The sequence below is a fragment of the Panthera leo genome, chromosome C2, assembly GCF_018350215.1.
Source record: "Panthera leo isolate Ple1 chromosome C2, P.leo_Ple1_pat1.1, whole genome shotgun sequence".
NCBI classification, from domain to species: Eukaryota; Metazoa; Chordata; class Mammalia; order Carnivora; family Felidae; genus Panthera; species Panthera leo.
The window spans coordinates 157,206,821-157,233,827 of NC_056687.1; the positions used below are offsets into that span (position 1 = coordinate 157,206,821).

Here is a 27,007-nt window from a genome sequence, read left to right on the forward strand (position 1 = left end):
GGGGGCTCAGTCAGTTAAGCGTCCAACTTCCGCTCAGGTCATGATCTCACGGTTCATGGGTTCGAGTCCACTTCAGGCTCTGTGCTGACAGCTCAAAGCCTGGACCCACTTCAGATTTGTCTCCCTCTCTATCTACCCCTTCCCCTCTCACACTCTGTCTCTCTCTCTCTCTCTCTCTCTCAAAAATAAATAAACATTTAGGGGCACCTGGGTGGCTCGGTCGGTTAAGCGTCCGACTTCGGCTCAGGTCATGATCTCACAGTCCGTGGGTTCGAGCCCCGCGTCGGGCTCTGTGCTGACCGCTCAGAGCCTGGAACCTGTTTCAGATTCTGTGTCTCCCTCTCTCTCTGCTCCTCCCCTGTTCATGCTCTGTCTCTCTCTGTCTCAAAAATAAATAAACGTTTAAAAAAAAAATTAAAAAAATAAATAAACATTTAAAGAAAGAACGAATGAACGAACAAACTCCAATCCAGTGAAACACCTCTGATTTTAGTAAGCAGGTACTCTCGTTTTCAAGTTTTCTTTTGGCTTGGTTGTTTCCAAAAAATCAAAAATCCCACTTTGATTCAAGGTTTTATTTTTAAGAAAGCACTTCAGTTTAGAGTCAAAATCTTTAAAAAAAAAAAAAGTCTAAGTTGTATTCAGTGTTTGGAGACTTGGTGAAGTTTTAGGTATTGTTCTGTACAGTTTTATGAAGCGTTTCCTCATGTAAAATGTCCTCCACTCTTTCCCCCAGATGTAGACCCCCTTTTGCCCTTTGGGAGAGGGCTAAACTTTGGCTTCTCCTATAAAGTCATCCCTTTCCGTCCTGAAAAGCATCACCAAGGGTCTCCCGTTTCTTCCCTTTCCTCTTCCAGCTAGTTTACAAACAATTCACTCCGAACTATCGTGCACTGCTTTGTAACAGCTCGTTTTGTTGTTGTTGTTGTTGTTCCGTTACTTCAGTTTCCAGAAAGCCACGTTCAGTCTCCTTACACCGACAGTGACAGTAACAGTAACGTTCTTTCAGGCAGGGACCGTGTTAATCTCTCTCTTAGCACCATACCTGACACACAGATAGATACTTGTCCACTCATCTGATAAATATTGACCTACTGTGCACCAGGCAGTGTACTAGGCACAGCATTTATAGCTGTGAACAAAATCACACTCGTGCTGCTTACAGTCTAATGCTGACTTAGATTCCCTTTCAAGTCCAGATAAATCATAAAGAGCAAAGAAGTGGATATTAATTTTAGAAATATATCAAGGAAAAAACTGTAAAACATTTGAAAATACATTTTTAGTCACTGATCATGACTAAGTCTGAGTAATATTTGTTTTACTTGCCTCCATCTTCCTTTTTAGAGATAATTCTGTTTTTCAGCCATTCTTTGGTTTCTTCTTTGACATCCTGCGCAAGTTCTAGGACCACCAAAGGTGTGAAGGAACTCTCACAAGTATCCAAAGCTGATAAGGTCACTTTCATCTTTTACAAATGTGCTGAAATTAAAATAAAATAAAAAGCACATGGGTTATAATGGAAAAGTGAAATATATGGAAACATATAAAAAACGTATTTGTATTTTCTCTTAATTACACCTAATTCTGGGTCCCAGGACAAAGGAAAATTTCTCATGATCCAGATGGACATGAGACAGGCTCAACCAATGGCTCAAAGCACAAGTGCGAGCCAGGCCCATACAAAGTCAGGGGGAACATCATCCTTTCCCGTAAGCAGCTCAGAACACGGCAGGGAGGACATCAGATAAGGGAAGGACAAAACGTGTGAAATACACTGTCACACAGGAAGAGGTAGAAAGTATTTACAAAAGATCTGACACCCGAACAGGGTTTAGAGGAATGAACAGGAATTTGCTGGCGAGACTTGGATGGCATTCTACGTAGAAGAAACAGTATTCCTGTACAAAATAGAGAGGAAAAATAGCCAACAGAATCAGAGACACACAAGTGATGAGGTGTGGCTACAGCACCACTTGTGTGTGTAGGGGTGGGGGGTGCAGGATGGGAATGAGCAGGTATCTAACCAGGGACCGTGACTACAAAGGAACGGGGCTTTGTCAAATAAGCGATGGGAGTGATCAGTTCAGTAAGAGCAGGGAATTGACCTGGTCCGAGTTCATGCTTAGGTATGGAGTTGAAGTCCCCGGTATCAGCTTCCCTTCCTAGTTTCTCTTTCTCAGGAATATCATCTTTATCTCCATTTCCACGCTTGAAAAGTACCCTGGTCAACTTGGATGTCCACAAATGGCATCAGTCACTAAGGCCTAATGGCCTCCCTCTAAAATGTTTCTCGTGTGAATCTCTCTAACCCAGTGATTCACAGCAGAGACAATTTCCAGACTTTAGACTTACTTATTCTAACTTTGTACTTGACGTGGGTTTTAATGACTCCAAAGTACAAGTGCAAATCAGTTCTTGGGAATAATCACAAAAGGAATGACCAACACCACAGAACAGCCTTCCGTTCTTTAGGGTGAATTATGATCTTGCAACAAGCAGATCAAACAGACCGAGGTTACCTGGCTTAGACTGATAAGTTTTTCTCTTACTCCAACACAGCATAAGTTTTGGGGCAACATAGGTATTATAAATCAATGCTGGATTCACATCATGGCACAAATGCTTCAGGAATGCTATTATAAAATAACAGCCAAATCCAAAGCGGGCATGCCAGGCTCTATGAAGGTAACAAGATCAAAACGGGCCTCAGCACTCACCTCCTAACAGCTAGTAATGTGGTCGGGAACTCTACAGAATGAAAGAATGATAAAAATTAGCCATTAGAGCTATAGGAACTCAGAACACTTAATGTGCCAAAGTTTCCATCAAGAAAAAGAGGCATGTTCTACAGAGGGAAATAATGTGTAAAATCAATGACATTAAGAATAGACAGAGCAGACAGAGCAGGACCAGAGCAGAGAGGGCAACATTTTGTGAGCTGTGACCATTTAAGGATAAGGAATGCTACAGTTCACATCTGCTCCAATGCCCAGAATGGAGCCACTGTTGGTTTCTGAGCAGAGAATCAGCTACGTGTCGGAGTGAGATGAATCTCCATAGGTAGATTTAGGGGGCAGAATATGAATATTCTCAACTCTCCTGAACTTCTGGAATTTTTCAGAACAAAAAGTTGAGGAAAATGGTTAATGTACCAGTACACTACAGAGGCTTACGCATCGTCACCTTTTAAACGGAAAGATCAAATACAACGAACATTTATGACATGCTTATTTTCAGTCATGCTGTGATAAGAGTCTGAAGGTACAAAAGTAAGTAAGGTCCCCATCTTGCTTCTAGGGAGCTCACAGTCTTACAGCGGAAGCATCAGATCTGATGCCAACAGGAGGCCTGAAACAATAGCAGAAACCGTCTGGGGCAGGGCAGCCTGAGGAGGCGGGATTAACCTTCTGGGAAGGGAGGCTGAGAACCGGTAGCCTTCAACTCGGAAAAGGTCCACAGATAACTGTGAGGTCTCTGACCTGGAACATGGGAAAGAGGAAGTAAAGAGCCAAGCTGAAAAGGAATGGTTAGGCTCAGGGCACAATCCACAGTTCAGCAGGGTGTGTGTGGACACACGTCAAAGGTGTCAGTTTCCTGGCATTTGCGCATCGCCTAACGTTGGTATAAAAGGCCCACTGTGTTCACAACTTCCAGACCACACAACACTCTTTCTGAGACACTAAATGCAGGTTTCAGTTCTAAACACGTGTATGAGCACCAGCAAGAAATACATAAAAAATATTTGCTCACTGATTATTCTCATTTGAGCTACTATATGCCCTTCATGACTCGACACAACCTTCACAAGATTTCCAAGATCCTACAGACAAAAGTGTCACCATCTCTGACATCCAAAGAGTTCCTACAAATCAACAAAAAAATACGAAACCTGAAATCACAAGTCACAAAAGAATAGAAGCAGCCAACACACACTTTGAGAAGATGTTCAAACATACCAATAAAAGAAATGTAAAGCAAGTATAAGATGCCTTTCCATTTCAGGTTTGCTGAAGCTGAAAGGTGGACGGAACCTAGTTCTGGCACAGGTGTAGAAAATCGGGCATTTTCACACACAGCTGACAGCTGTTGTACTTTGATGCCATCTTTCCAGAAAGCAGAGTGGCAGTATGGAAAATAATATGAAATACGCTTACCATTCAACACAACAACGCCATTTCTAGGAATTCATGCCAAGGAGACAATAAAATAGAATATATATACAGTGGAAGTCATTACAACTTCCTTTTTTTCCTCTCTCTCTTTCTCATTTACTTTGGGTTTAGTTATGGCAAAGAAATAAAAAAGACACAACGTATACAACCTGAAAGTCCAACAAGAGGACACTGGCGAAACACATAAAGTATTTACGTGTCACAGCCATACAACAGAACCATCAACACTAGGGTACGGATGCAACTATATTAACATGGAGAACATTTCATTACGCATTGTAAGATTTTAAAAAAACGCAAAACAAGACCCCATTTATGGATATGTACAATCCATCCTAATATCAAAATGACAACAACACTAGGTAACTTTGGGTTTTGGAAGTATGTGGTGCTTAGGAATTTGTCCATTTCTTCCAGGTTGTCCAGTTTGTTGGCATATGATTTTTCATAGTATTCCCTGATAATTGCTTGTGTTTCTGAGGGACTGGTTGTAATAATTCCATTTTCATTCATGATTTTATCTATTTGGGTCATCTCCCTTTTCTTTTTGAGAAGCCTGGCCAGAGGTTTATCAATTTTGTTTATTTTTTCAAAAAACCAACTCTTGGTTTCATTGATCTGCTCTACTGTTTTTTTTAGATTCTACATTGTTTATTTCTGCTCTGATCTTTATTATTTCTCTTCTTCTGCTGGGTTTAGGGTGTCTTTGCTGTTCTGCTTCTATTTCGTTTAGGTATGCTGTTAGATTTTGTATTTGGGATTTTTCTTGTTCCTTGAGATAGGCCTGGATTGCAATGTATTTTCCTCTCAGGACTGCCTTCACTGCATCCCAAAGCATTTGAATTGTTGTATTTTGATTTTCATTCGTTTCCATATATTTTTTAATTTCTTCTCTAATTGCCTGGTTGACCCATTCATCCTTTAGCAGGGTGTTCTTTACAGACTTTTTCTTGTGATTGATTTCAAGCTTCATAGCATTGTGGTCTGAAAGTGTGCATGGTACGATCTCAATTCTTTTATACTCATGAAGGGCTCTTTTGTGACCCAGTATGTGATCTATCTTGGAGAATGTTCCACGTGCACTCGAGAAGAAAGTATATTCTGTTGCTTAGGGATGCAGAGTTCTAATATCTGTCAAGTCCATCTGATCCAATGTACCATTCAGGGCCCTTGTTTCTTTATTGATCCTGTGTCTAGATGATCTATCCAATGCTGTAAGTGAAGTATTAAAGTCCCCTGCAATTACCACATTCTTATCAATAAGGTTGCTTATGTTTGTGATGAATTGTTTTATATATATTTGGGGGCTCCCATATTCGGCCCATAGACATTTATAATTGTTAGCTCTTCCTGATGGATAGACCCTGTAATTATTATATAATTCCCTTCTTCATGTCTTGTCACAGCCTTTAATTTAAAGTCTAGTTTGTCTGATATAAGTATGGCTACTCCAGCTTTCTTTTGACTTCCAGTAGCATGATAGATACTTCTCCATCCCCTCACTTTCAACTTGAAGGTGTCCTCAGGTCTAAAAGAGTCTCTTGTAGACAGCAAATAGATGGGTCTTGTTTTTTTATCCATTCTGATACCCTATGTCTTCTGGTTGAAGCATTTAGTCCATTTACATTCATTGTTATTATTGAAAGATATGGATTTAGAGTCATTGTGATGTCTGTAGGTTTCATGCTTGTAGTGATGTCTCTGGTACTTTGTGGTCCTTGCAACATTTCACTCACAGAATCCCCCTTAGGATCTCTTGTAGGGATTGTTTAGTGGTGATGAATTCCTTCAGTTTTTGTTTGTTTGGGAAGACCTTTCTCTCTCCTTCTATTCTGAATGACAGACTTCCTGGATAAAGGATTCTCGGCTGCATATTTTTTTCTGTTCGTCACATTGAAGATTTCCTGCCATTCCTTTCTGGCCTGCCAAGTTTCAGTAGATAGATCCGTCACTAGTCTTATTGGTCTCCCTTTGTATGTTAGAGTGTGTTTATCCCTAGCTGCTTTCAAAATTTTCTCTTTATCCTTGTATTTTGCCAGTTTCACTATGATATGTCACACAGAAGATCGTTTCAAGTTACGTCTGAAGGGAGTTCTCTGTGCCTCTTGGATTTCAATGTCTTTTTCCTTCTCCAGATCAGGGAAGTTCTCAGGTATGATTTGTTCAAGTACACCTTCAGCCCCTTTCTCTCTCTCTCTTCCTCCTCTGGAATTCCTATTATACAGATATTGCTCCGTTTCATTGCATCACTTAGTTCTCTAATTCTCCCCTCATACTCCTGGATTTTTTTCTCTCTCTTTTTCTCAGCTTCCTCTTTTTCCATAATTTTATCTTCTAATTCACTTATTCTCTGCCTCTGCAATCCGAGCTGTGGTCGCCTCCATTTTATTTTGCACCTCATTTATAGCATTATTTAGCTCCTCATGACTATTTCTTAGTCCCTTGATCTCTGTAGTAATAGATTCTCTGCTGTCCTCTATGCTTTTTTCAAGCCCAGCGATCAATTTTATGACTATTTTTCTAAATTCTTGTTCCGTTATATTGCTTAAATCGTTTTTGATCAATTCGTTACTGTCGCTACTTCCTGGAGTTTCTTTTGAGAAGAATTCTTCCGTTTCGTCATTTTGGACAGTCCCTGGAGTGGCGCGGAACTGCAGGGCACTTCCCCTGTGCTGTCTGGAGTAACTTGTTTTGGTGGGCGGGCTGCAGCCAGACCTGATGTCTGTCCCCAGCCCACCGCTGGGGCCACAGTCAGACTGGTGTGTACCTTATCTTCTCCTCTCCCAGGGGCAGGACTCACTGTCGAGTGGGGTGCCCCTGTCTGGGCTACTTGCACACTGCCAGGCTTGTGGTGCTGCTTCGATGGGATCTGGCGTATTGGCCAGGGTGGATCCGCAAGGTGCACAGGGGCAGGAGGGGCAGGCTCAGATCGCTTTGCCGTCGGTGGTCCTCTGCAGGAGGGGCCCTGCAGCGACCGGGAGGGAGGCAGACCCGTCGGAGGGATGGATCCACAGAAGCACAGCGCTGGGTGCTTGCACGGTGCAAGCAAGTTCGGTGAACTGGTTCCCTTTGGGGTTTCGGCTGGGGGATGGGAGAGGGAGATGGCGCTGGCCAGAGCCTTTGTTCCCCACGAGCGGAGCTCTGTCTTCCGGGGCTCAACAACTCTCCCTCCCGTTGTCCTCTAGCCCTCTCACTCTCCGAGCAGAGCTGTTCACTTTTAACATTCCAGATGTTAAGTCCCACTGGCTGTCAGAACTCACGCAGTCCGGCCCCTCCGCTTTTGCAAGCCAGACTCGGGGGCTCCGCCTCGCCAGGCGGGCTGCCCCTCCACCAACCAGGCTCCCTCCCGCCAGTCCCTGGAGCGCGCACACCTCTCCGGCCTTCCTACCCTCTTCCGTGGGCCTCTTGTCTACGCTTGGCTTTGGAGAGTCCGTTCTGCTAGTCTTCTGGCGGTTTTCTGGGTTATTTAGGCAGATGTGGGTGGAATCTAAGCGATCAGCAGGACGCGGTGAGCCCAGCGCCCTCCTACGCCGCCATCTCAACACTAGCTAACTTTGGGGTCTTTACATGGGCTAATCCTTGAATTCTCACACCAACCCCATGAAAAAGAAACTCTTAACACTTTCATTTAGCAGATGAGAAAACTGAAGTCAAAGAGGTTAAGGAGTTTGTCCAATGTCACGTGGTAGCGAGCAGAAGAGCCTAACCTCAGGCACCCTGAGGCCAGAGTTCACACCCTTAACCACGTGTGGCTACACTCACGATTCACTCCATACTGTGTGCGTTTGAATAAATATCCCATCGATGATTAGGCAGATATATCTCTCCCAACTGTCATGTCTAGGTAGTAGGATTTCAGATGATTGTTATTTTCTTCTTTACGTTTCTCTTTTTGATTTGAACTTTAATAGGCAAGGTTTTTTTTCTTATAATTAGAAAAAAATGGCTTTTACACTTGTAACACAGTATAGAGGTCCGACATTTTAAAAGTAAGGGTAAAATGTACCCTTTAGGAAAGGCCAAACGATACTTTTTAAAACTGTATAATACAAGATAATTTGCTTTAGTCCCAGATTAAAAACACACCAACTTTGTAAAAAAGAAGTTGCCTAACTGTAAAGATTGTTTTGAATAAAGGCTCGATAACAACGAAAAGCCTTCCGTCCAACAGTATATAAAATGAAACAGCTCCGCACATAGGCACATCCCCTCCTATCCAGAAGGAGGCGGCCAAAAGCGCCAGTGGAGCTGGGCAACGATAGAATTTTTAGAGCAGAAGGAGCCTTAGGGGTCACTTAGTCCCATGACCTCACTGTATCATATTCACGAGGTCCGAAATCACACAACCAGCGTGGCAGATACAGACTGAAGTCCAGTGCTCTTTGAATGAAACCAGGCAGTATGAAAAAGACCTTTTCCTCTTTTTTTCCTTTTTGTGAACTTAGTCAACAAAGTCAGTTTTACAGTCTTGTCATTGGAAGAAACGCCGGCCCGGCCACGCTGGGCAGCTGCAAGCCTAGCTCCCTGAAAGTCTCACAGACTAAGTCCAGGGCCCGTGTTGGTTGGACTCCGCTCTGAACCATGCCAGGTGGGAAAAGAGTGTCCGTGAAGGCTTGTTGGTGGAGCTCGGGAAGCCTTGATCCCTCTGAGGCTCCAGCACATAAAATGCCCTCGAGGCTTCACACTGTTGGTGACAGTCCTCGAAGGACCACTCTGCTCTGTTCACGCTCGCTTTCAGCTGTTCTGCGCTCGGGCCGGCCACCGCGCCACAACGTACTTACCACCCTGGTGACCTAAGACGCCCCTCTCCCGACGCGCCACACCTTCTGTGCGGTCTTCTTCCTGTCCCTGTAACCCACCGAGGGGCACCCATCGCTCAGGGAATTTCTGTCTCTATATAGGAACACCTCTGGGATGCTCTCTCCTTGGGGGATCCCTGCCCCTGTGCTCTGCACGCAGCAGGGTGCAGGTATGGAGCACTCAGTGTTGTAATTCACTGGCCAGCGGAATCCGGGCCTGTGCTAAACCGCTTCTCCCCACCCGCGGGCTCAATGGCATGAAGAGCAAGTCTAAGGCAGTAAAAACAAGAAGCCTCAGGGCAGCCTTGGCCTAAGCTGAGTTCTGCAACCTGCTTTGACCAGAGGGTCTTCATGGGAGCTTGGTCTACCATCATCACCATGCACATGACTAATAAATACACGCGACCAAAATACCAGAGGGGGGCACGTGAGGGCGTTAAGTGTGGGTACAGAAAAGAGGCTCGTGGTCCCAGTGGGGGCCAATCTAAAAAAAAACGATCCAACATATGTAGTCTTCTTGGGCACTGGACGGTACAACGATTTCTGCAACCACAACCAATTTCCCCCTTTCACCCAAGCTGTCAACCAGGACAGCAGCCAGGAATGACTAAAAGGCACAGCATACAGGTTCCAGAGACACTCTGGGGCACAGGACAGCCGTCCCAAATTCTGTTCTTACCGTGTGTTGTACTGCACACAGCGCCAAAGAGAGGCCTAAAAACGAACTGGATTCAGGCGCTGTTACATTAGCTACTGCAATCACCTGCCTACAGGAAGAGGTGAATCCTGACCATAGTGGCTGAAATGCGCATATGAAGATAAACACACTGTGAGTTCAGCCATGGGGCCGGGAGTACATGCATCTTTCATCAAGGATCAAGAAAAGAATAGGAGACTCTGTATTCTCTTCCTGAGCTTGGGGGTGGGGGGAGCCAATGGAATTATAAATCCAAAGGCTAGTTACAAGGAAATGCACAGGTATCTTCAGAAATCACCGTATTTCAGACCCGAGGAGAAACATAAACCAAAATTACTCAGTCACGAAGCAGCACAGGAACAGATCATTGAGAGAAAGACGAAGGGCCACACTGATTGAGCTGGAAAATGAGAGGGATTTCCCGAGGAGAAAAGCTGCAATTTTAATGGCCGGGGCTAGATGGAAGGACAGGACCCTTCTGGAGGCCCTGAGGGTAAGAAAACAGAGCCGTCTTCTGAAATCTGCAACAGGCTGTTAATGACGAGGGCAACTGGGAGACACTCCTTCCTCGAGACCCAGGGCAGCTGCCTCTCCGAGTTACATAAGGTGTGCAAATCTGGGAGTGGTAAGTCAGCACACCGTACACACCCACCCGCACTAGAGTTTCTCGGCGACACTGATGAGGTAAGGAAGCTGGTGAGGCCCATGTGAGAAACACATCTGGGAACCTGATGGCATCAGGATCGCACCGGAAGATGCAGGAGAGGCGGGACAGACACTGGAAGGCAGCCTGGCCACAGCAGCCCAGGCCTAGGCCTAAAGAGATGCTGCACCAAGAAGGCCACCTCTGCACAGAAGCACCCAACTGGGCCTTGCCAGGACTGACCGCCTCTCACTCACACTTCCCGTCTGCTCTGGAATCACGTCTGAAACCCTGGAGCAACACTGCATCTCACCTGCAAGCATAGCACTTGACTCAAAACTGAAGCTCTGATATGTGATAACAGCATGAATCCATACGATGATCACCCACCATATAAAAAGACGTTTACGGAGAATTCTTAACGATCGGGGGAAATGCCAAGCGGGGGTAAAAGCAGACAACAAAGTAATATAACAATGTGACCCCAATTATGTAACATGTACATTTAATACACAATAAAATACAAAAAGAATGAAGGAGTATTGCACCAAAATGTTAAGAGGGTTGGTTAAATTACATGGGATTTTCATTTTCATCCTTATACTCTTCTATCTTCTAAGGTTCTACAATGAAAAAAAGTTTCACTGGCTTTTTTTTTAAGCACACACACCGATTTACTAGGCCCTTTGTATTCCCTTGCATTACTTTAAATCTTTTAAATTTCATCCTTCACCGGTAATTCTGCAATTCTTTCAGCAAAAGCTGGTCAGAACACACATGATCTACTTCCCACGGTGAATTTAAAACTAGGTGTCCTCACAGAACCGGCCCTTAGAAAATATCTGGTTCTGTAAGTTAGTGGGAGACTTCAAATTGAAAGCAGGCAGAGAGTAAAGATGGGACTTTTGAAAAACGCCACAGGACTCGCGTTTTGGAAATTAAACTCCGCAGGATTTAAGGGCATGGGCCACAACTGTTTTGCAGTCCCAATAAACCTCCGCTGTACTTTTGAAGCCCGGAACCTCTGTACACTGTCTTGGCTGCTGGAACAGCCTTCTGCAGCAGACGGCGCGCACCGAGTCCGGCGCTGGGCAGGCACCAGGAAAACAGAAGCAGCCTATAGGAGGACAACTCGATTCCATCCACATTTCTCAGGTGTCCCAGGCACTGCCCCTGACTTGCACTTATTGCTTAAAAAGTACTACGTGTGCCAGTGGAGAGCCCGGAAACCCAATCACCCCGATGTGAAAGGGCGCATGACCCTGCAAGTTCGCTCCAGCCACGCTAGTTCGGACGTATCCCAAGCGTCCCTGCTCCCCAGGCGGCCCGAGAAACGTGAATCTTGGGCGCCGCTGGGCTGGTCCTTCCAAAAAACGTCCTTCCATAGGCTTGGCCGCCTTTCCCAACCCCACCCACGACCTCACTCCCCTGAGCTCCGAAGACCCCAAGGCCCCATCCTGACCAAAGTCCCAGCTTTCGGCTTCACCACGTTTCTTCCAATGCTCAGCCCTCCATCCCAGACTCCTATAGGCTCTCCCCAGCCCCCACCTGCGCCTGCCACCCCCCCCCCCATACTTTCAGTCCTCCCTCCCCAAGCCCCATCTGCGCCCATCCCGGTCCCACTTCCCCATTCCCGACACTGCCCCGGGAAGGAAGGGCTGTGGGAGGCGCCCCTGGAGGCGCGCCGCCGCCGCCGCCGCCAGGCAGCCGGGGCTCAGTCCCACACGGACCCCGGCTCCGCGCCGCCGACGGCGAGAGGGGCTGCGGGCCCCTCCCCCACTCACCGGCCGCAGCGGCGCTCCACGGCTTCGGAGGCGGGCCCGACGGCCGGCGCCACGGGGAGGCAGAGCCGCGGACGCGCGAGGCGGGGGGCGGGCCGAGGCCTGCAGGGAGGGCGCGCCGGGCGCTGGGTGTGGCGGGCCTGGCGGGGCCCAGACTCCAGGGTGCGCGGGCCGGGCCGGACCGCGTCGGGACAGGCGGGGCCCGGCACTGCGTCGCCCTAAGCGGGGCGGGGCCTAGTGGGGAGTCCCTCCGAGCCTGGGGCGGGAACGGCTCCGGAGAAAAGGTAGGAAGGGCCTGGCTGGCTTTTGGCCGGGAGTGGGAACGCGGCGGGGCACGGGAGAGGCGTGCCTTGTGGGCTGTCACTCCCGAGGAGGGGCGGGACCACGGTGGGAGAGGCGCGTCTTATGGGCTGTCCGCGGCCGGGGGGCGGGGCCTCGTCGGGCGGTCCCACCGCGAGGGGGCGGGGCCACAGCGAGCGGGGGCGTGTCCTATGGGCTGTCGCTCCGAGAGGAGGCGGGACCACGGTGGGAGAGGCGTGTCTCATGGGCTGCTTTTCCGATGAGGGGTGGGGCCTCGCTGGGCCTTCGCACCTAGCGGGGGTGGAGCCTAGTGGAGACGCGGAGAAAAAAATACCGGTATCCCTGCTCTTACCAAAGACCTCCATTACTACAGCAATAGCTTTTTTAGTAAAAGCGGTAATCCTCTTCAGATTTCTTTCCTTTAGCGAAAACAGGTACTAACGTAGGTCTTTCGTTAACGGGAACTTTCGGAAAGCAAGGTTGTGCGAGGATTATTCTTCGCCTTTCAATTTACAGAAATGCTCTGCTTTCTGAGAGCCAGGGAAACCTGTATGCCTCTTCGCATTTTCCTCTGGCCGGTCTCCTGCAGTCCAGACCCCAATTTTCTTGTCACTTTCAAAAATCAGAACAAGTCCCCCGCCACCTTTCATCTCTGACTTCTTACTTTTCCCCTTTTCTCTGCCCTAGCCACGTTGGCCCCCTGCTCTTCCTAGATCTCACTCACCCAGCTCCCACCCCAGGGTTTTCGTCCTGGCTGTTCCCTCTGCATTCCTTAATTACGAAGACTGTTTACTTCCTCTCCTCCCTCCAGGGAATAGAATCCCACCTTCTCACTGAGGCCCTTTCTGATCATCCTGTGTAATACTTGCTCTCCTCCACGTGCCACCATCTACCCTACCTGCTCTCCTATATCTTTTTTTCACAGCACGCATCACCTAACATTTTATATTATTATGTTTACTGTCAGTCTCTCCCAAATGTAAGCTTCACAAGGGCAGAGATTCTTGTCAGTTTTGTCCGCTGATACATTCCCGGTGTCTGGAACGGCCTTCGATCCACAACAGGCAAGCAATAACCCTCAGTGGAACGAAAGAAAGCCACGAATGAACCCTTTATAAGGGTTCCCTCCATACACCCAGGTCAGCCCAGAGGAATGCCTCCAAGTCCTGCCGAGCCAGAGAAGTGAGATCTGCTCCTCCACACCTCTGCCCCTTTTCTGGGTCTTCCAGGTTCAGGACAGGGAGGAGGGAGACTGGGGAATGGGAACAGAAGCTTGTCACTTGATAGGGGCTGTTTGTTATTCTTTCTAGAACCCCAGTGCTCTGTCACGGGAGTTCACAACCTTACTGGTCATTTCTCACATGGCTGTCTTTTTTAGTAAGCCCTGCATGGATATGTCCAGAAGTTCTCTCTCTTCTGCAGATGGGGCAAATTGTTTGCGAGTCACTAGGTTTAGACATGAATTACTTATTAGGCTTTTTAAAATTGCAGTCTTCCTGTCTTTGCAACCCCTGAACTTGAATGGCCCTCCCTCCGTATGACTTCATCTTCTGGCATTTATATGACCAGAAGGATTGGCGGGGGAGGGGGGACAAAATTGGAATGGAAATATAAAAAAACGCCTTTCGCATGGACAATCTCATTTCATCTCCACAATTAACAAATTAACATTCTGTGTTAAGTATGACAAATCAGTTGTTGGACAACACAAATGGCTGACCGGGGTGAGTTAATGACATGGGTCCCTGTATTAGTTACCTATTGCTGCATAACAAACCACTACACAGAATTAGGGATTCCCTTCCCTCTCCTTTTGGGGATTTCCTTCATATCTTCTGGCTCCCAGGACCTCCTCTTTCCAGTTCTGCTGGCCAGAAAGCTAAGGTTCTCTTGGAATTTCCTATGCTTTCTATCTCTCATGCACTTCTGTGCAATTGGGGCTGCTCTAAAGGCAGCCTTGAGGGAAGAGAGAGAAAAAAATAACAGGGATTCCCCTCGTGCTCTTTGCACAACAGGGGTCCCTTTTCCCACTTCCTCTGTCCAGGGGACAGGTGTTCTTTCAGGGTCTCATTTCCCCATGTCACTGTACTACCACAGTGCCGCACTGTGACTCTGACCGGCCTCAGGTCGGAGGAGGGAGAAGGAAAAACAGTTTTCACCACTTTCTCCAACTTGCAAAGCCTCTTTTGCATATTTTATCCAGAGGTTTTAGTAGTAGTCAGTGGGGGACACAGGCTGCAGTGGACTTACTCCATTCTGGCCAGATCTGGGATGGAACGTACCAATCTGACAGATGACAACAGGTTTCAATTTGCCTTTCTCTTATGAGGAGTGTGAAAAAGACATTTGTATTTACTTCCCGTGAATTATCGTTCATATATTTTGCCAAATTTTCTTTAAAAAAAAAAAGTTTGTTTTGAGAGAGAGATGGAGAGACAGAATCCCAAGCACACAGCACGCTGCCAGCACAGAGCCTGATGTGGGGCTCAAACTCACAAACCTTGACATCGTGACCTGAGCCGAAAGCAAGAACCAGATGCTTAACCGACTGAGTCACCCAGGTGCCCATATTTTGTCCAATTTTCTACTGGAAAGAGAAGGTTTACATAATGGTAAAAAGAGTCCTCTTCTTAAATATGAATGTCAAGACTTTTTCTCAGCTTGCCATATCTTTTGACTTTCTTTATGCTGTTTTATTTGCTTGTGTTTTTGTTTTGTCTTGTTTTGTTTGGCAATGCAGATCTTTTCCATTTCTAATTGGTGAATTTTACCAAGGCTTTTTTTTTTTTACTACTTAGTATTTCCAGGTTGTATCATACTTAGAAAGACCTTTACCATTCTTAGATTATTTTGAAAATGCTTCCATGGTTTCCTCTAAATGTTTCATGATTCACATTTTTCCTTTAAAAGGAAATTTTTTGGGGGGGCACCTGGGTGGTTCAGTCAGTTGAGTGTCCGACTTCAGCTCAGGGCATGATCTCACAGTTGGTGAGTTCAAGCCCCACTTTGGGCCCTGTGCTGACAGCTCAGAGTCTGGAGCCTGTTTCAGATTCTGTGTCTCCCTCCCCCTCTGCCTGTCCCCCCGCTCACGCTCTGTGGCTGTCTCTCAAAAATAAATAAACGTTAAAATAAATAAATAAAAGGAAATTTGTTTGGGTGTGAGTTAAGCAGAATGGATCCAGCTTTACCATATATCTTGTTAGCTACACATTTACCCAACTTGATTTACTTAATCATACATCTTTCCCTTACTGATTTAAATGTCATCATTATCATATCATTATCATATACTAAATTTCCTTCTGTATTTATGGACTTTGGCAATATATCATTTTCTTTCTTAAAGCTCTCCAATACAGGGGCGCCTGGGTGGCTCAGTCAGTTAAGCATCCGACTTCGGTTCAGGTCACGATCTCGCGGTCCGTGAGTTCGAGCCCTGCGTCGGGCTCTGTGCTGACAGCTCAGAGCCTGGAGCCTGTTTCAGATTCTGTGTCTCCCTCTCTCTCTGCCCCTCCCCCGTTCACACTCTGTCTCTCTCTGTCTCAAAAATAAATAAACGTTAAAAAAAACCAACAAAAACAACTCTCCAGTACAGTGAGAAAAGGCCAGCCCACCTTGACAGTTTTTGAATCCCTTATTCCCATCATAACTGTCCAATGCAGCAGCCGCTTAAAGCCTCACCTTCAGTAAACTGCTCATTCCAGGTGACCACAGGTGATATAACTTTTCCCACTGTGTGCCCCGGATTTGTAGTATCCGACTTTCCTCCAGTGACATCGTCTTCAAACCTAGCCGGGTCAGACCCAGTCCCAGAGTTCCATCTTGAGCGCCCGATGCCTGCGACCACCTCTAATACCAAATACAGCAAAACCTTGGGTTGCAGATAACTTATCTTGTGAGTGTTGCACAAGACAAGGAAGCATTTCTAATAAATTTGAACTTGATAAATGAGCAATGTCGTGTAATACGAGTAGGACGGGATGCCGACCGTCACATGATCACAACTGAGCCGATGGTTCTTGAGATTTGCTTTGATCCAGGAATGCTTTGGATTCTAAGCATGTTTCCGGAAGAAATTACGCTTGCAAACCCAGGTTTTACTGCATGTGCGCGCCGGGGTTAGATCCACCCACAGCCACTGCCTGAACGCGGAGAATAAACACCTTAAAATGGGACTCTGTGATCTCAGAGTTGGATCCAAAAGCTGCCACAACCGCTACTGCTTCTTGGCACCCAGGAAGCTCAAGGAGACACTGGGACTTGCGCAAAGAAACCCACAACCTTCCTCTCCAGTGGGAGGGCCAGGAGCCCTAGGAAGATGGTTTCCTAATTTCCACTACCTGACTTCAAGTGAGCGCATCTAACTAAAGAGCCTGGTGTTATCTCTAGGCTTCCAACCACTAGACCTAGAACATCTTCACGTAAATCTTGCCCATTTCTTATGGAGTTTCTTCCTAGACAGTTTACCTTTCTCATTACTTGTGTAAATGAGAACTTTTCTTCCCGTATAGCTTTGTTTGGCTGTTGCCTATCATACGAACGTTAGTTTTTGTATAATAGTTTTATGACCCAAATAAAATCTTTTAGAGTTTATAGTAGTTTGGTTCTTAAAGATTCCCAAGTTGACAGTCACATAATCTGGACATGACTACAATTTTCCTTCTTTCTTTTCTTGTTTCTGACTTTAAGGAAATGCTTCTGGTGTTTACTCAGCAAGTAGGAGGTTCACTTTGGGTTTGAGACAGAAAGAATCCATGGATTCTTACCTTATTGAAAGTGTTTTTACGTATCAAGGAAGAATGCTGGAAGTTTACCAAAAAATGCCTTTTCATCATCTGTGGAGATGTTCATGTGCCTTTTTTGTTAGCAATAATGAATTTTATGAATAGGTTTCCTTATTTAGCTTTTATTCTGAAGGAAATAGAGAGCCGCTGAGCAACTCTGAGCAGATGAGTGACGTTATGTGAACAGGATCACTCAGAGTCCCGTGTTGAGGACACACAGCAGGAACACAAGGCTGGAAGCAGACGATGGTAGTAATTGAGGCAAGAGAGGATTGCCCCTCAGTGGGAGCAGTACAGCGATGAGAGGCAGGTGGTTTCTAGAAATATTCTAAAGGAAGAGTTCTCAGGAACGGCAGACATGCCGGATGTGAAGGTTGAGAGAACAAAAAGTCAGGTGACAGCTCTGTCGTTGACCGAGGTAGGGAAGACTGTGGGAGGAACGGGTTTGGAGGAGACTCCGGACCCCCGTGTTGGACACATGAAGTTTAAGATGCTTTGTGGAAAGCTGAGTTGGAATACAGGCCAGCGGTCAGGAGAGAGGGCACGGCTGGAGGGATGCATTTGCAGATTATCAGCACAGACATGACGTCTGAAAATGCAGGCCTGAATGGGTCCACTAGAGGTGAGGAGCCACTAAGGAAGAGGACCAAGGACTGAGGCCCGGTCCTCAGCTCTAACAGTGAGAGTTCGGGACAAGAGGGAAAAAACAGCAAAGGATATTTGGAAGGACCGGTGAGTGAGATGGGGGGTAAGCTAGGAGAGTAGGAAAGGGGGTGTCTCAGAAGCAGGTGAAGAACAGGAATGAAGAAGGAGCTGTGCCACATTCTGAGAGCAGGTAAGGTAAGATGAGAAGTGGGAACGTGAAATAATATGACAGCACTAAGACGGACACATTTGGCCAATTATGGCAAATGTGCCTGAATCACTTGCGAATAAACAAAAAAGTGTCCACATTGGATGAATTAAAACTCGGCTCTATACTCTACGTTAGAGACACCCTAAAATAATTTTTAGAGTTTTAAAATGGAAGGATGGGCAAAGGCACACCGGGCAAATATAAACACAAATGAAGCCAACACCACGATTTTAATATGGTTGGATTCAGAGCAAAAAGCATCAAAAAAGACAAACAAGGGGAATTTGGAAGGCTTATGTGTAGAATTCCCAGTGAGATAACACACTTGTGAATATAGATGTGCCAAATAACACTATTGTCCCTGCCTTGGGCGGGGCTTTGCTCCTGCCGTTCCCTCTGCCTGGAACACTCTTCCCTGGCGCACGCCCACCCCTTCACTCCTCCAAGACTATTCACAATGTCATTTTCTCAGCGAGGCCCACTCTCGTCTCCCTATTCAGAATTGTAACCTAGTCTCTTTAGTCCCTTCAAACTCTTTTGCTGTTTTCCTTCCTGCTCCCCGCGGCTCCTGCTGACTTCGCTTTAGTGTCCGTTCTCCCTTGGACTATTGCCAGTTTTCCTTCAATTCTTTGATGCCTTTTTTTCCCTTTCACTTCTCTTCCAGGTGCCACCAGCTCATGTTTGGGCTCCTGCCTCTCTTTCTCTCCTGTGAGCCGCTGGCGGGAGGCGTTGTTGGTAGGGTCCAGGTCCCTGGATGGAAGCTTTTCTTACGGCTCAGCATCGAGCGGGTGAACTGGCTCGGCCTTTACTTTCCTTCAGCCCCAAAATAGGCCCCTGGAGAACCGCTCATGGTGCGGTCCTCCCCCGTTCACCGGCCGACTGCTTCCTACCCCCGCGTGGTGGGTCTGTGTGCGTCCTCGTGCAGCCCTGCCCCCTTGCTCCTACCTTCACCCTTCACCCCTGCCTGCGGCTCCTCTGGCGGGGACTGGGCTCCGGGCACCCCCTACCCTGAACCCTCTCCCGCGGAGCGCCCCCGGCCCTCTCTGAGACCCGCGGCCCACCCTGAGCGTGCTTGCTCCGCTTCGCCAGCGTCCCTAATTCCTGCCACCGCCCTGGGTGCACTCCCGTCTGTTTTGTGTGGTTTTGAATTTCAGGGGTCTCCTGGTTTTGTCAAACGTGAGCGTTTTCGCCAGTTTGGGCTGCTGTAACAAAAATACCACAGACGAGTGACTTAAACAAAATAACCATTTTTAAATTTTTTCCACGTTGTTGTTGTTGTTTTTTAATCTTTTCCACTTTGATATCTGGGAATGAAACACAGAAATTTATGTCCATATACGAAAACACCTATGTCACCCCCCTAGAAATATGTAAACTATTTCCATCCTCCATTTAACTATTGCATACAAACCCCTATTTGCTAGAGTAGACAAAATATCATAGAGATATTCTTAATATCCTGGGGAAAATGTTGTTTTATTTCCACTGTGTTTTTACTGGAAACCTGTAATACAGAGTAATGACCGTTTGACATCTGCCAGATAACCAAGGACATAATTTGGCTCCCAGAGTTATTTCAATTTCCTGTCTTAGCAGGGAACAGGCTAAATGGCTAATGGCTCTTTTCTGTGTCTTCTCTGTATTGAATACATTGCCGGAATAAAGCCATTGAAGCAATAGAATTCCTCTATGAAGTTGCTCACCTGAAGAGAACTGCTCATCCTACATACCAGATTTGGATTGAGATGGGTATCTTCACCTATCAAAATCTGTATCATTAGTGTCGAGAACTACGAAGGGTATGACATTTTACCATACTTGTGAGCCAATAAGTTAACCTGCCATGGTTTCACGGATGCCAACAGAAGACAAGAAACTCCCGGGTCAGATATGGAAGACTTTATCATTCATTGCACAGCAGGCAGTGTGAGCTCTTTGTGTCAGTTCCCCAGAGAGGCGGGGGTGGGGGTGGGGTATGTGGGACAGCTCAGGTGAATTCTGCACACTCACTGGGCTTGCATCATAGCTCAGGAACTCTGAGTTTAAGGAACCCTGGTCTGTTAACCCGGATTTAACAAGCCTACTTGACCTTTACCTCTGAGGGAAACATTATCTTTATAATCCTGGACACAAGACAAACCTGCCCTCCGCTCCACACAGAGACGCTAGCTCTAGCTTCAAGGCTGTTTCTTATACAAACATCTTTCAAATGACAATTTGGAACAAAGACTTTCAGTGCCTTTACTCAGAAGATGTGCAGATATACAAATGACCCATGTGGAAGTATTTCCCAACAACTAGGATCGGTCTCACTACCAACACAACTCATGAGTTTCTCAACCCAAGTACAGTTCACCCTTAAGCAACATGGAAGACAGGGGCACCAGCTCCCCAAGAAGTCAAAAACCTGTGTATAACTTTCGACTCCCCCCCAAACTTAGCCTACTACTGAACAGAAGCCTTACTGATAGCATAAACAGTCAATTAGCACATATTTTGTATGTTATATGGATTATATACTGTATTCTTACGATAAAGTAAGCTAGAGAAAATAAAATGTTAAGAGAATCATGAGAAAGAGAAAATACATTTACGGTACCGTACTGTAAAAAATCCACGTATAAGTGGAGCCTCACAGTTCAAACTTGTGTTGTTTAAGGGTCGGTTGTATATTCTACAGCCTACACAGGTAGCAGAACTTCAGAGTTAATAAGACTTTTTAAGAGGACAAAGGATTACTGGATTTCCTTTTCATACGTCTTTTATTTAAAAAAAAAAGGTTTTTTTAATGTTTATTTTATTTTTGAGAAAGATAGACACAGCATGATTGGGAAAGGGGCAGAGAGAGGAGACACAGAATCTGAAGCAAGCTCCAGGCTGCGAGCTGTCAGCACAGAGACCAACGTGGGGCTTGAACTCACGGAACTGTGAGATCATGACCTGAGCTGAAGTCGGATGCTTGACTGACTGAGCCACCCAGGTGCCCCCCGTATGTCTTTTAATTAAAAACAACAACAACAAAGGGGCGCCTGGGTGGCTCAGTCAGTTAAGCATCCAACTTCAGCTCGGGTCATGATCTCACAGCTCATGAGTTCAAGCCCTGCGTCCAGCTCTGTGCTGACAGCTCAGAGAGGCTGGAACCTGCTTCAGATTCTGTGTCTCCCTCTCTCTTTGACCCTCCCCCACTCACGCTTGGTCTCTCTCTCGCTCTCAAAAATAGATAAACTTTAAAAAAAATTTTAAAAAAAGTTAGATAACACAGATACTTAGTACAAAAGTAAAAACTGTAGGACAGTAGACAGAGAAAAGTAGGTCTCTCTCCCTAACCCCAATCACTCAGTTTCTCTCCCCAGAGGAAACCAACCTTCCTTGCCTCCTTCCTCCCTTCCTTCTTCCTTGCTTCTTTCCTTCCTTCATTCCTTTCTTCCTTCTTTCCTTCCTTCCTTCTTCCTTCTTTCCTTCCTTCCTATCCCCCCCACGCACATACATAAGAGTTAGGGTGCATCTGTGTGTGTGTGTGTGTGTTTGTGTGTGTGTGCGTGTACGCATGTGTACTCGTGCCTTTCCCCTACGTGGAATTCTTGTCTACTCCTCCACGTATCCCTACCCGCCAGAAACCATCAAAATTAAGGCAGATGAAAAAGGTTAATGGGCACTGAGGAGGGCACTTGTGGGGATGAGCACTGGGTGTTGTATGGAAACCAATTTGACAAATTATATTTAAAAAAAAAAGGCAGATGAAAAATTCTAAAACCAAAACCACTGCGATTTCATGCAGTGACTTTCAGATTCCTCCGTTCCTTTCTTCATGCACTCGCCACCGATGACCGCTCCCTGAGCTGACACACGCGTGGCGGAGCAAGGCATCCACACACCTAATTATAAGATAAAGAATAATGGGATTCGGAGAGATAAATGAACCATAGGAGGTCGGAGGAGGAACGGAATGCTTGGAGCTAGAAGGATCCGCGGGAGGGCTGGCAGCGGGCATGACGTTCAAGCTGGCCTTGAGGAAAGGAGCCGTGGTCCTGTGGATATGTGTGCACTGAGGGGGAGTGGGGAGTATAGAAGTGGGCAGGTATTCGGGAAGAAGGAAGCATGAACAGATGTGCAGAGGCAGGAGAGCAAAGCATGCGCTAGGGAAACAGGGAGCAGTCCGAGGAGCTGGGGAGAGGGGGGAGGAGTCATGACGAAGGACAGCAAAGGAGGAGGAACCGTCCACGGTGGGGGCCTCACAGACGATGCTGCTGACAATTACAGTCTCCTTGGGCAGGCGCGCAGCGACACGGCCCTTTCAGCCCCAGCACAAAACGAGAATGAAACTGAACCCACATGTCACAGCCCCCATGTCCTTTATGACACCTTGATGCTGGCATCTACTTCCCTCCTTCACAGCAAACAAAGCTTTGGGAGCCTAGCTCGAGCTTCCAAGCCCCCGGGTCTAACTGTTGCTCAGAACTCACGTCAGATGTTGCTGCTCAACACCCTGGAGGGCCCTGACTGTCACTTCAAGTCTCTTCGTGTATCCTGGACAGAAATAATCCCTCCATCTGACTTCTTCCAACATACCCTACAGATATAACTCTGCTGTTTAAGGGTTGTCCAGTAAACCTAAGACCATGGATGAAAACGAACTGGGACTTTTCAAAATATAGCCCTTTAATGTATACGATGAAATATAAAATGACGTTTTAATGGCCTTTGACTTGATCTGACATCGTAATTTTGCTTTATTTTGTCCCCACAGTTTGCTGAGCTCCGATAGCTTCTCTTTGAGTAGTCCAGTGTGTGAGAGGTAAGTATTTTTCTATAGTAAATCCTTAACGTATAGACAAAAAACCATAAGCAAGAAATAGGGTTGTCCTAGCGTGGGTGTCCCCGGAAGCCGGCCTTGAGACGAAGATTGGGAGGAGAGCCAAGGAGCACAGGTAGGGGAGAAGAGAAGAGAGACTGGGAGGGAGGGCGTGTCATCACACGGCTCACTCCTGTGGGTGGGTGGGGTGGACCCTACTGGGCAACTCCTGGGCCAGTGGAAAACACACCTCACAATCTCCTGCCTGAGGACTGCTGGCCGGAGAGGTTAGTTCTCTGGTACCGTGGCCTCCCTCTCTGTTGCACGCCAGCGTGCCGACCCCCAGAGATGCCCTCAGGCAGGGGATGCAGATGTCGGCCACCGGAAATCGGGGGAGATGGACGCTCCTGGGGGGACAGGGCTGGGCTTGCCTGCATCTACTACATGGGCCAGTACAGGACCAGGAGTGTCCATTGGCTCGTATTCCCCATTCACAAATGCCCCCAGATTTGAGCTAATAGTCTGCGAGAGTACAGAAGTAGGTATAGAGATACACACCCAGGATTGAAAGATGTCTATCAAGTAACTTTCAATTTGTGTCCCATTAACAGAACCCAACAGTAATGGTTATATATAATGAATTTCGTGTTTTTTCAAAAATCCTTTCTTTACCTTGTGATTAGTATAATTATATTGCCTTGTATTTTTGTGTTAAACACATATTTTATTAAATATGGGTACTTCAAGTGTTTACTTAACAATTAAGTCTATTTTAATCACCTGCTTTAACATTTCTTTTTCAGGGACGCCTGGGTGGCTCACTCAGTTAAGTGACCGACTTCAGCTCAGGTCATGATCTCACTGTCTGTGAGTTTGAGCCCCGCGGCGGGCTCTGTGCCGACAGCTCAGAGTCTGGAGCCTGCTTCCCATTCTGTCTCCCTCTCTCTCTGCCCCTCCCCTGTTCATGCTCTGTCTCTCTCTGTCTCAAAAATAAATAAACGTTAAAAAAAATTTTTTTAAATAAATAAATGTAATAAAAAAAACCACTTTTCTTTTTTAAAGCATTGCGAGCCTCAAAGACAAAAAACAACCCAAGCCTCTGTCACCATTGGAAAGTCTCCAGTTAAACACCATAGAACGTGGAGAAATTAGGGGCAAAATTTAGAAGAAAAATGAAGGACTCAAGAGATGAAATGTCAAGGCCCTTAGCTCTCACCTAATTAGGGGGCGGGGCCGCAGGGTTGTGTGCATTGCACCTGCCCTGGGTGGTGTCGTCTTGGGCTTCCAGGCACTCAGTGGCTCACAAGTGGAGAATGACTCTTGGAGTCTACTTTGTACACCCAACCTGACAGTTCCAACTGATCCAAGGGCCTCTCTTACGTCTTGCTTCTTATCTCTCATCTTAAAGAAAACAAATTGGAAGCAAACAAAAAAAAGGAACTCTTGTTGGATGATAAGTCAGAAAGTTGCCATTTGCCTCCTGGAGCTAGTGGGCCTTAGTACATGTTCTGAATACAGTATAAAAATATCACGGCCAAATGTCCATCGATGGATGAATGGAGAAAGATGTGATACACACACACACACACACACACACACACACACACACACACAATGGAGTATTACTCGGCAATAAAAAAGAATGAAATCTTGCCATTGGCAACTACATGGATGGAACTAGAAGGTATTATGCTAAGCAAAATTAGAGAAAGACAAATATCATATGACTTCACTCGTATGAGGACTTTAAGACACAGAACAGATGAACACAAGGGAAGGGAAACAAAAATAATATGAAAACAGGGAGGGGGACAAAACATAAGAGACTCTTAAATATGGAGAACAAACAGAGGGTTACTGGAGGCGTTGTGGGAGGGGGGATGGGCTCAATGGGTAAGGGGCATTAAGGAATCTACTCCTGAAATCATTGTTGCACTATATGCTAACTAACTTGGATGTAAATTTAAAAAATTAAATAAAATAAATAAAAATAAAAAAATATATCACAGGCAGCAATTAATGAATAATCATGAAATCCCCAGAGTAGAATCAATCAGGTTTTTCTGGAAGCCTGGAGAGGGCTTACATTTATCTTTGTGGTTTTTTCAAATACAAGCTGATTAAAATGAGGTATCTTATTTTTCTAATTAAATTACGGTTTAAAAATTATTAATGTGACCTTTGTGAACACAAGCTCTAAGTTATTCCCGGGAAAAATGTGCCTTCTCTAAAATCAAATGTTTCAATAATCATCGACTCACTAGACCATAAGCTCATTTATGGATAACATTCCAACTAGCACTACAATCAAGGAGATGAATAATTGAGAGATAAATACATTTTATCACAAGCAAGTAGTAGTAGATGACCTTTGTTGAAATTATGCAATTTGTATTAATTTTCTTTGACCAAAATTTACAAAAAATTAAGAGAAGCTTTTTTGAGATATGTTCATAGAATGTTAAAAATACCACCAATTGGATATTTATATTACCCATTAAAGCATTTGTCATTTTTACAGGGTTTTTAACTGTCAAAATCAAAACAATTTCATGTATTATTGGATATCCAGTCTGTTCAATGGGATCTGGATAGGATACAGTGACAAATCTCTTTTTGTACCTTAGAATTTCTGAAAAATTAAATGCTTATTAAACCTGAATTGTGTATTTAATTTTTTAACATTTCTTTTTGAGAGAGAGAGAGTGAGAACAGGGGAGGGGCAGAGAGAGAGGGAGACACAGAAACCAAAGCAGGCTCCAGGCTCCGAGCTGTCAGCACAGAGCCCGACGCGGGGCTCAAACTCACAGAACATGAGATCGTGACCTGAGCTGAAGTTGGATGCTTAACCAACAGAGCCACCCAGATGTCCCTTGAATTGTGTAGTTAAAGGATAAAAATATTTAGCTCACAGGTACCCAGAGAGCAGTTGCTTGGCACATAGTGTGAAACAGTGGTCAAAGACCTGCCTCCCAGGGTGCACTGGGCAGGAGTTGTAGGGCCTCTGCAGGGTGGGGTAGTTTTCTTCACAGGTGCACGCATGGGTGTGTGCATGCGCGCGTGCGTGAGGGTGGCCGCACGATGGCACCGTCGAGTGAAGGGGTAAGAAAGGTTACTCTCAACAACTATTTTAGGCATCTGCCTATAGGACCTGTTGCCTCTTTAACAAATTACTCCCAGACATAGCAACTTAAAACAGTAAAATATTTATTATCCACCAGTTTCTGAGAGCCAGCAATGTAGGAGTGGCTTAGCTGGGTGGTTCTGGCTCAAGATCCCTCCTGAGGCTGCAGTCAAGATGTCAGCTGGGGCTGCAGTCATCTGAAGGTGTGCCTAGGGCTGAAGGATCTGCCCCCCTAGGTGGCTCTCTCTCATGGCTGCTGGTAGGACATACCTCAGTTCCTCACACACGGACCTCATCACTGGACTCTGTATCTGTGCTGGTGACGTGGCAGCTGGCTCCCCGAAGAGGACAGGATCAGAGAGAGTAATCAGGAAGTTGTGATGCCCTTTAATAACCTAATCACCATAGTCACACCACCATTTCTGCATCCTTCTATTTATTAGAAGCAAGTCTCTAAGTCCAGCCCATTGTCAAGGGAGGGGAATTAGGTTCCGTCTTTGGAATGGCAGGGACAAAGAACTTGACATTTTATTTATTTATTTATGTTTAAGTTTATTTATTTGTTTTGAGAGAGACAGAGATGGTGTGAATGGGGGAGGGGGCAGAGTTAGAGGGAGAGAGAGAGAATCCCAAGCAGGCTCCGCGCCATCAGCATAGAGTCTGGGATGGGCCTCGAGCTCTCGAAACTGTGAGATTATGACCTGAGCTGAAACTGAGAGTCAGCCACTTAACCAACTGAGCCACCCAGGTGCCCCTGAACTTGGCATTTTAAATCAGCACAGTGCAGCAAGTCCAAGGATCAGAGGATTCAGCCACCTTACCCTCACATTCCAGAGCTTTCTCACATCTGTACCTTTCTGGGTGTTTGTGGTATATTCCCGGCGCTAACGTTTAATACATACATCCTAATGCCACACAGCTAAAATAAGTTGAGGAATCAGTTTGTGATGAAAATGCTGTATAGACAATCCTGTTTTTTTCCAGAAGGTACAATCTAACACGTCAGAACACTGTCAACTATGAGCCTGTTTGGATGGCGGCCCAGTTCATTCTGAG

At 46.0% G+C, this 27,007-nt stretch overlaps 1 protein-coding gene across 7 annotated transcripts in view; it reads right to left on the reverse strand.

Moving 5' to 3' along the window:
* Window positions 1-27,007, reverse strand: part of ANO10 (anoctamin 10) — a 264,223-nt gene that overhangs the window by 204,762 nt on the left and 32,454 nt on the right. For 3 of the 7 annotated variants that reach the window (XM_042903442.1, XM_042903441.1, XM_042903440.1), the window contains one exon: window positions 1,330-1,482. In XM_042903442.1, coding sequence (XP_042759376.1) covers window positions 1,330-1,468 — 139 coding nt within the window. In that variant the 5' untranslated portion in view covers window positions 1,469-1,482. Of the gene's footprint in view, window positions 1-1,329; window positions 1,483-12,098; window positions 12,433-27,007 lie in introns of those variants that run through there. The other 4 variants (XR_006193113.1, XM_042903439.1, XM_042903443.1 and 1 more) reach the window with 3 other exon arrangements.